This window comes from Hipposideros armiger, unplaced genomic scaffold (genome assembly GCF_001890085.2).
Source record: "Hipposideros armiger isolate ML-2016 unplaced genomic scaffold, ASM189008v1 scaffold_129, whole genome shotgun sequence".
Taxonomy (NCBI): Eukaryota; Metazoa; Chordata; class Mammalia; order Chiroptera; family Hipposideridae; genus Hipposideros; species Hipposideros armiger.
This window is the reverse complement of record NW_017731479.1, coordinates 3089194-3098154: the sequence shown is the minus strand read 5'-3', so window position 1 is coordinate 3098154 and position 8961 is coordinate 3089194. Positions and strand designations below refer to the sequence as shown.

At 45.2% G+C, this 8961-nt stretch overlaps 1 protein-coding gene across 4 annotated transcripts in view; it reads left to right on the top strand.

Annotated features, from left to right (window-relative positions):
* The first annotated feature begins 54 nt into the window (after positions 1–54).
* Positions 55–8961, top strand: part of UBE3B (ubiquitin protein ligase E3B) — a 55015-nt gene continuing 46108 nt past the window's right edge. The window contains exons 1-6 of one of the 4 annotated variants that reach the window (XM_019649112.1): positions 55–399; positions 3730–3832; positions 5127–5308; positions 5457–5577; positions 7345–7404; positions 7805–7909. In XM_019649112.1, the coding sequence (XP_019504657.1) occupies positions 5148–5308; positions 5457–5577; positions 7345–7404; positions 7805–7909 (447 nt within the window). In that variant the 5' untranslated portion in view covers positions 55–399; positions 3730–3832; positions 5127–5147. The remainder of the gene's footprint in view (positions 400–3729; positions 3833–5126; positions 5309–5456; positions 5578–7344; positions 7405–7804; positions 7910–8961) is intronic. The other 3 variants (XM_019649111.1, XM_019649110.1, XM_019649109.1) reach the window with 3 other exon arrangements.

Genomic DNA, 8961 nt, shown 5'->3' with positions numbered 1-8961 from the left:
CAGAGGGCGCCGTCCTAAAGGATCCGTTGTGCTTCCAGACGTCGGCCGTGTTCCTTCCAACCTATCTGGCTGGAATGGGTTGCATCTCTTCTCTTCTGGGGCAGGCATTTATCCAGCTCCTGAATGCTTCGCTTTTTCAGCTTCCAGAGAGGACGATGAGATACAGGGATATTGTCGTTCCCGGGTGGAGAAGCTTTGAGGAACTGTCGGAGCCCGGAACTGGATAGTTGCTTCCTGGCGGAGCTCTGAGAACGAACACCCCGGGGCAAGATGGCGGTCGAGTCTCTATCGTTGCCCCGGGTCTGGCAGAGCTCAGAGGTATTGGGCTGAGACGACAATAGCTGCGGCTCCGACCCCGAGCGCGGGGGCCTCGAGCGGATAAAGGTCTACGGCCTGCGGGTAGCGAGTGGGAACAGGGTCATGGGTTCACCGAGTGGTGGGGCCGGGGACTTTAAGGGAGGTGGCCTAGGGGCTGGGTCTCTGCTTCACCTGGTCAGAGGGGGCAGGTACTAGCGTCTGGCTTTCGCGTTTCAGGGGGCGGTCTCTCCGTAGCCTTTTCCATCTCTTCATCTCTGGTGCTTTTATAAACAGACTAACGCTGGGTGGAAGAGATTTGTTGTTGTTGTTATTGATGATGTTGTTGTTGATGCCGAAAAAAGAGGCCGGGTCTTAGGAATCACCGAAATTGGAGTTCGAATCCCATTTTCTGGCTGTGTGACCTTGTGCAAGCTCCCTCACCTCTCTGAGCCTCAGTTTCCTCCTCTGTAAAGTGAATTAACTACATCGTTTCACAGAGGGTGTTGTATAATGTAAGTTTTAGCACCGTGCCTGACACTCAACTCAATTAAGGCTTCTGGTGTTACTCATATCAATAAAGAAAATCTTGTTCGTAATTGGACTCTAATTTAGCCCCACCGGAGCCTTGCATTCTCAGCTTTTCTTTGCTGTTTTGTGAGTGAGGGAGTCTCTAGGTCTTGTGTGTTTCACTTACAAATAATTGCTTTGGAATTAGAACTGAGTTCAAATTAAGGAGCCTAGCTACCTCTGACAAGTCATGTCCTCTCTCTGCATCTCATTTTCTCCCTCTGAATCAGGCTTCTAGATGGTGGTGGTCATTAAGCCCAGCTGTTCCCACCAGGTAGGGAGAATCCTTTGGGGCTCAGTTGATACTTAATGGTGCGTCACCTTCAAACAATACTTTTTAGATTCCCTTGCTCTCTCATAGCTCTCCATGAAGTTTGCCTTATCTAGAAAAGACTGATCTTGAGCAGGTCTCATGTGAATATGGAAATAGAGAAGAGTCTGAGTCTTGTCTCTTTGTATTAAATCTTTGCCTCTGATGCTTGCTCATGGCCCATCAGAGACACTAAATGATCGATCTCACGGGGTTGCTGTTCTTATGAGAGATCACTTAGAAAGGACTGGTCCCATAATGGGTACTCAAGCAACGTGTTTTCCTTTTGCTTTTCATATGATCTTGGTTCTCACCAACTTCTTGTTTCCTAATCTTCCCATCTGTATTACTGTTCCCCTAATGATTGTAAGCTTCTTAAGGACAGTACAGTAAAACTCACTTATATGCTATTTGCTTTCAGATCCTCCTTATTAGTATTTTCCCATTTAATGCAAATTCCAGTGCCATGAGGACTAAATTGAGGTATAAAAAGAGCAAATGTTTCATTTAATCCTTTTATCAGCCCTAGGAGGTAGGTACATTACTATTACTATCCTTAATTTACAGATAAGGAAACTGAGGTCTAGAGAAGATAAGTAACTTGGCCAAATGAGGTAGAATCATCACTAAAAAGAACCAAGGACTACTCTTGTCTGTTACAGCCTTTCCTTTGATTCTCCATGGCATTTAGCAGAGCAAGCACTTAGTAAATACCTCATGATGTGTTTTGTTTTATTGATGAATTGTAGTCAACACAATATAGGTAGAGGAGGTGAATAAGAAAGAATTCGAAAAACTGCAAAGTATAGACTATCATATCGTGTAAACAGAAGCCAATGTATAGCATCACCGAGGGGATGGTAATCTCAAGGAAGGATCTTATCCTGAGAGGCAACCTGGGAGAAGTGAAAGTTTTGAGATACAGCAGGTTCTTGAATAACGTTTCGTTCAACATCATTTCATTATAACATTGATGAGATGCCATAGGAACTCAATTAGCCTATGGTAAAACTGGTTTCCTTATATGTCGTTTTGCCCCTTTTCCAAGAACCTATAGACTGTGTTAACTGAGGGCTCACTATAGTCTTGCAGGTACTTAGTCACAGTTTGCATGCAGCCTCCTATTTTTCCACTGAGAATAGGCTCCCTCTTCTCCATGCCCATACATGAGGGACTGTCTACATGTTAAGGAAAGAGCATGCCATTGTGCTCATGGCTTGGGCCCAGCTCTTTTGCAACTCTCAGGAGCTTGAAGCTGTTACCCAATCTAAACAGGGCCAGGGGTTCCTAGCCCAGGTAACAGGACTGGTGAACCTTAGTGTATCCAGGGATAGGGAAAACAAAAAACGAATGGGTGAGAAATGTAAGCATCTCAGCATTTTTTTCTACCCAAAGAACCTTAGTGACTGTATGGGTAGGAGCCTCTGCCAAAGACTTTAAAAAAAGAAAATCCTTGTGCCTATAAAAATAACACATCAGACTTATTGACTGTGTGCTCTGTCAGCCACCTCAGTAGGTATTTAATGTGTATTATCTCATTTAGTCCTTATAATCGTCCTCTGAGCCAATTAACAAGAAGACAGAAAGGCTCTGAGACCCTACAGTACATGGCGGAGCTAGGGACTGGCTCTAAAGCACAAGTGCCTCTAAGTACCATGTTGCCTCTCCTTGTGTTTTCTGGGGAAAACTTAGAAGACAGAGACCACCAGTTAAAGAAGCAAACTTTCCCACAATCCCATTCTCTCAAAACAACTACTTTTAGTTAACATGTTGGTGTATTTTTTCGCCATTTTGTATCTACGTGTGCGTGTGCATTTTTCATTTTCATTATGTAATTGGAATCAATCACATTGGTTCACAGTCAGCCCTTTTTTTCATTTGTTAGGCATAAACAGTCTTCCACATTGTTCAAAATGTCAAACATTATTTTCAATGGCTTTTTAACATTCCACCTTGTCTGTTATTCTTGCTTACCATCACAAAGCATGTGAAGCTTTAATTCAATAATTTCTTTGGGATTACAGTTGACCCTTGAACAGTGCGGGGGTTAGGGACACCGACCCCATTGCGCAGTTGAAACTCCTTGTATAACTTTTGATGCCCCAAAAACTGAACTGTTAATAGCATACGGTTGATTGGAAGCTTTACTGATAACGTAAACAATTGATTAACACATTTTGTATATTACATTTATTATATACTGTATTCTTACAATAAAGTAAGCTAGAGAAAAGGAAATCTGAAGAAAATCATAAAGAAGAGAAAATACACTTGTAGTATTTATTGAAAAAAATCTGTGTGTAGGTGGACCCACACAGTTCAAACCCATGTTGTTCAAGGGTCAGTTGTATTTTCAACCTATTCCCTTTACACCGCTTGGACTGGGGAGATAAAGTCTAACATTTAGATGAGACAGTAACTAAAGAGAACACAGTTTTTTTTTAAAGCCAGAGGCACTGTATTTATTACTTTTACTCAGTGAGGAAGATATATGATGTCCTACCTATAAAACTTAACGCTAAATCTGGATTTTTTTCCCCCTCTGCTTCTGCCAGAAAAGACAAGCTCCTCTGAAGAGAGAAGCTGCCCTCGGCCATGAGTCCTCTGCAAGATCACTAATGATTACCTGGCATTTCTGTGACATAGGCAGGTTCTCAGGTGAGCTCTCTGGACTTCTGCTGGGGCAGAAAGAGTGAATGATTCCAAAGACTGCTACCTTTTTCCCTCCAGTCGTCATACTTGTCCTCCTAGTGTCAGGCGGGCTTTGTTCATTTGTTTCAAGAATTACTGACGAGAGACCCACTCGATGGAAAAAGCCTTGTGTTTAACAGATGTGAAGCAGTGTTGAAAAGGGAGATCCTTCAATATGTCAGAGTAGGAAGAGCTTCGCATGAGCCCTTTATTCTTTTTGATGTTTTCATATGGGTACTGCTTTGAGTGAAGTAACCTAGTGAAGAGATTGTTTTCCAGAAGTCTGGATCGGTGAATAATTCATTTCAGTGCTTTTTGTCAGCTAGGCTATTTATATATTTTGGCTAGAGTGACAAAGCTATCAAGCATCTAAAGAAATCATCTCAGAATGGAAGGTTCCATGGACCAGCACTGTGTGCTCTAGGCTGCTAGCCAAAGCCATCCCTTTGGGAAAAGTCACGTACTGGTGATTGAGATAAAAATGTAATGGATAATTTAGAACCTCTGTCCAAAAAGTGCCAGGCAATGGATGGGAGCAGCTCTGCTCTAAAGTCTTCATCAGTCCTTGGCAGGATGGAAACAGCAAGGACAACGGAATAAGTTACACATAAAACCAAACATGTTCAATTTAATGGATTATCTTGCATTCTGGAATCATGTGCCTTTGGCATTTTTAGCATTAAAATGACCCTTTAAAAAATGAAAGTCTTTTTTTGTGCTGGCAAAGGTGGGTGCTAGTAAATATTTGTTCAGTGAATGGATGAATAAAATAACAGTGACAGTAAATACTCATGTTTGGTTTTTCCCTGAAGTCTTTAGTTGGCAAAATAAAAGTGGCCTGCTTGGTGCCGGCTTCCTCGATACTGTGGACTGCTCCAGAAAATTCAAATATCTAGAAACCTTTGACCTTGAGGGTGCCTGGTTTGCATTAGAGCTTTATGGATGGCGTCGAGTCATGCTTTGTTCATTCATTAAACAATTACAGAACCCGTCCCCTATTCCAGGCGCTGTGCTCTTTCTCTTAAGAAAATGTAATTATTTAATACAGGAAAAAGCATCAGTGGCCTTGGTGAGTTGCATGGAAAGAGCTGATAGGAAGTTGGGACTTGTGCCAGGAGAGCTATTAGCACTTTGGAAGGTGCTGGAGAGCCCCGAGGAGCTCTCTGCTGCCGCCCACGTCCCTGCCTGGGCGCTCAAGCCCCTTTGTGTGCATGTTTTTCATATGATGATCTACACCGCCTACCCGCCATTTTGCTTGCAGGGTTTGTGCAAGTTTGCAAACATGTTCACCGTCTCTCAGACCTCGAGAGCATGGTTCATCGACAGAGCCCGTCAGGCTCGAGAGGAAAGGCTGGTGCAGAAGGAGCGGGAGCGGGCAGCCATCGGGATTCAGGCCCATGTCCGGAGTTTTCTCTGTCGGAGTCGACTGCAGAGAGACATCAGGTGGGTGCAAGGAACTCCTCAGCACATTTTCTTGTGCTGCCAATTAATAGCAAGAAAAGATAGCGTTTTTTTCTTACAGTTTTTCAAAAGCCGTCGGCTGCTGTGAGCTCCTAATTAAAAATGCCTTTTTTTACCCTTCTCCCCCCAGGAGAGAGATCGATGAGTTTTTTAAAGCAGACGACTCTGGCTCCAGTAAAAGAAGCGCACTTTGTATTTTTAAGATTGCCAGGAAACTGCTGTTCTTGTTCAGAATTAAGGAGGATAATGAGGTAAAATAACAATAACAAACATACATCGTACTTACTGTCTGCCAGGGCTCTTTATAAGTATTTTATGAATATTAAGTCATTTAGTCCTTATAGCAACTCAGAGATAGGCTGTCACTCCCACATCCTGCCCTTCTGTCTTCTTGGGACCTGTTTTGTAGGAATTATGCCCGGTGCTTCTGGGCGTCCTCACAATTCTTTGCACGTCAACTACGATATTGAACTCAGATGTATACGGGAGCCAGGCAGTTTAGGTAAATGAGTGAAAGAAGCCATTTATGAGACGAAACATAATACAAGTCATAACTGACAGCCGTGGTGAGGACATCAGGGAGTGATGGGGTCTGTGGCGGGCCCATCCAAAGCCAGTGCTGTCCACTTATCTTCGGCCAGGGGTGGATTTTTTAAAGAGATGCTAGAGATCTCTGTGCTCAGTTTTCTAATTTGTAAACATTGGTAGCTAATTTGAAATTTCTTTTAAATCCTGCAAACCAGACAAAACATGCTGGTTGTACCTTTGGGGTTAGAATCTGACTATCCCAGAAAATACAATTCCACAAGGCCGGCTGAGTGGTGCGTTGGTTAAGAACTGGCTTGGGACGCCAGAGGGCCCTGGTTCGGATCCCACATATGAGGCCCAGTGACACTGCCCTCCACAGCTAAGATGCTGAACAACAGCTCAACCTGGAGCTGGGCTGCCGTGTGTCCCCAGCGATGGCGTAGGCTGCAGCCCCTGCTGCAGTGGGTTGCCATGGGCTACCGTGTTAGCCAACAGCCAGCGTGAGCGGCCAGAAGCCAGCATGAGCGGCCATCCAGAAGCCAGCGACTGATCTGCCTCGCCCGGGAAGAGCGCAATGATGGTGCCAACTTGGGCCAGTGAAGCAACGTCCTCCACAACTAGACTGAAGAACAAAAGGACAGCAACTTGTCTGTTCTCCTTCCCCCAATTTCCCAATTAAAAAAAAAAAGAAGCAATTTCCAAAAAAAAAAAACAATTCCAGGAAGCAGCTCGTTATCTGTAATAGTACTAACAGTACCACTGAGGACTGCTGGGTGATCGGGGTGAAGTGTTTGTTACTGCCAAGCTTTACCTGGGCCAGACCCTCTACAGGGCACTGAGGCCCCAGGAGGAAAGAAGATGGCCAAGGTCTCCGCCCAGGAAAGCTCGGAGCCTAGCAGGAGGGGGATGAGTACACTGGCAGCGAACACACGGTCACAGATGACGACAGGTAGGCTTGGTGCGGTCACCTCATTTACAGCTCAGACTAGTGGGACAGGCACCCAGGGCCACACCACTTTGAAGGGTGGACCCAGGGTTAATATTGCCAGAGTGTAACCTGGTTTCCAGCTTCCACTTTTCTTCCTTTTGCATTTCAAGATAAAGGTGATGATTCAACAGCCTGTGAGGCAAAAGTCGATGCTTCCAAAATGGCAAACAGGAGAGCATGATTTAGGAGACAGCTGCTAGTCCCCAAGAATCTAAGTCCAGTTTGCCAGATCGATTTTGTCTTTCAAAAGGAGCCCCGATCTAGATTTTTACATGAAATACACCAGTTTCTAAAACATCAGTAGGGCTCCTCTAGCCTGTGGGCCACTAGTTTGAGAGCCTTTCTTTAATTTTTCTGGTCCTCGGTTTTCACATCTGTAAGAGGAATTTAAAATGTCTTCTGGCATAATGTCTATACACATGCCAGGTGCCCACCAAACATTTGCTTCTTTCCCGTTTCTGTGTAGTGGGAATTTATAAGCCCCCATTCTGCTTCTTTGCAGAGATTTGAGAAGTTGTGTCGGTGTATCCTGAGCAGCATGGATGCTGAGAATGAGCCCAAGGTAAGTGAGATGGGAGCTGGCAAGTCTCCCGCGTGCTCCAAGCCCACCTATTTGGCTCTGAAAGTTCCTGTTGAATGCCACGACTTCGTTAATTCACACACACATGCAAATTAGTAATAGATCGAAAACACGAACAAATACAACTGATTCCTTAGTCTCTTCATTACCCAAGAAGCTATGTTCTGCTCTTGCCTGTTACTCAGGGTGGTAAATTTCCTTCCTAGGCTGTCTTATTTTTGGGTTTGGTGTTAAAACAAGTCCTGCTGGCTGCTTGTTCGTCTTGTCGTCCTCACTGCCTTACCTGGCACTGGGCTTAACTCACTGGCCCCGTTCCAATAGCCGGAACACATGTAACTAGATCCCCGTAACTATCCATTCTGTCTCTTTCTCCTGCTTGTAGGTGTGGTATGTGTCCCTGGCTCTTTCCAAGGACCTCACCCTCTTGTGGATTAAACAGATCAAGGATATTCTGTGGTATTGCTGTGAGTTTCTTGGGCAGCTCAAGGTAAACAAACAATCTTAAATATACCCTTTCCATTTGGGGATGTTAGTATATGTTTTCAGAGGCCTCATGATCCCCTTGTAGGTTATCCCTTTGAGATCTCAGTCAGAGTCTAATAAAGAGTTATGACGGTCCCTGTCCTGTGAGAGAGAGAGTGACATACTTTGATTTACAATTTTGAACATTGACCTGTGCTTGCCATAATCTCAATGACAGGGAACCCGTGGTCTTCCCTCCCATACTTCTAATGTAAGGGATACCTTATAGTTTACATTATTATATGAGTCAGGCCTCTTTTTATAAGGACAGAAACCCAATATGAGCATAGCTAGTCATACACGCAAGGGAAGCAAGAGAGAGCATATTTTGTTATAGAATGTATCCTGGAACATGGCAGCTGCGGGTGACTAGAGCCAGGGGCTTCTGGATTCTCCCCCTTATTCTTGTCTCTCACCTCTGGTGCCTTTTCAAGTCACCTCACCCTCTTCTGCTATAATCATAGCAGCCAGCAGTTCTGGCCTCACAGCCTTACTCTGTCTTGACCAAAGAGTAAAGAGAGGGCTCCCCTACCGGTTCAGAAATCTAAGAGGACTCACAAAGACCCATTGGGGTCCTGGTCTTAACCTTTAACTGGCCACAGTGGTGAGAGGGATGGTGTATCATCACTGGCCCAACCTGGTCCTGTGCCCACCCTTGTGTTAGGAGAAGGTGGGCAGAGGTGTGAGGAGATGCAAACAGCAGCCACCCCCACTTTGCACATAGGGAGGGAGACGTTTCAGGGGCAGGGGCTTGGGAAGGCCTCAGGTAGCCGCTGAGCAGTGGAGTGAGTGCCCGCAGAGCACCCCATGGTCCATTCCCAGCCATCTCTGGGGGCACTGGTGAACGGCTCTCTTGGCCTTGACCCGGCAGAAAGCCGTGCCCAGCTTGTCAGGTGAGGCACTGTGGCACAGAACAGTGGTCTTCACACTCTGTTCCTTGGAGCCCTGGGGTTCCCCCGAAATGCCTCAGGGCTAGCGGGCAGGTTGTTCCCCTACCTTCACTTCAGCCAGGTGGAG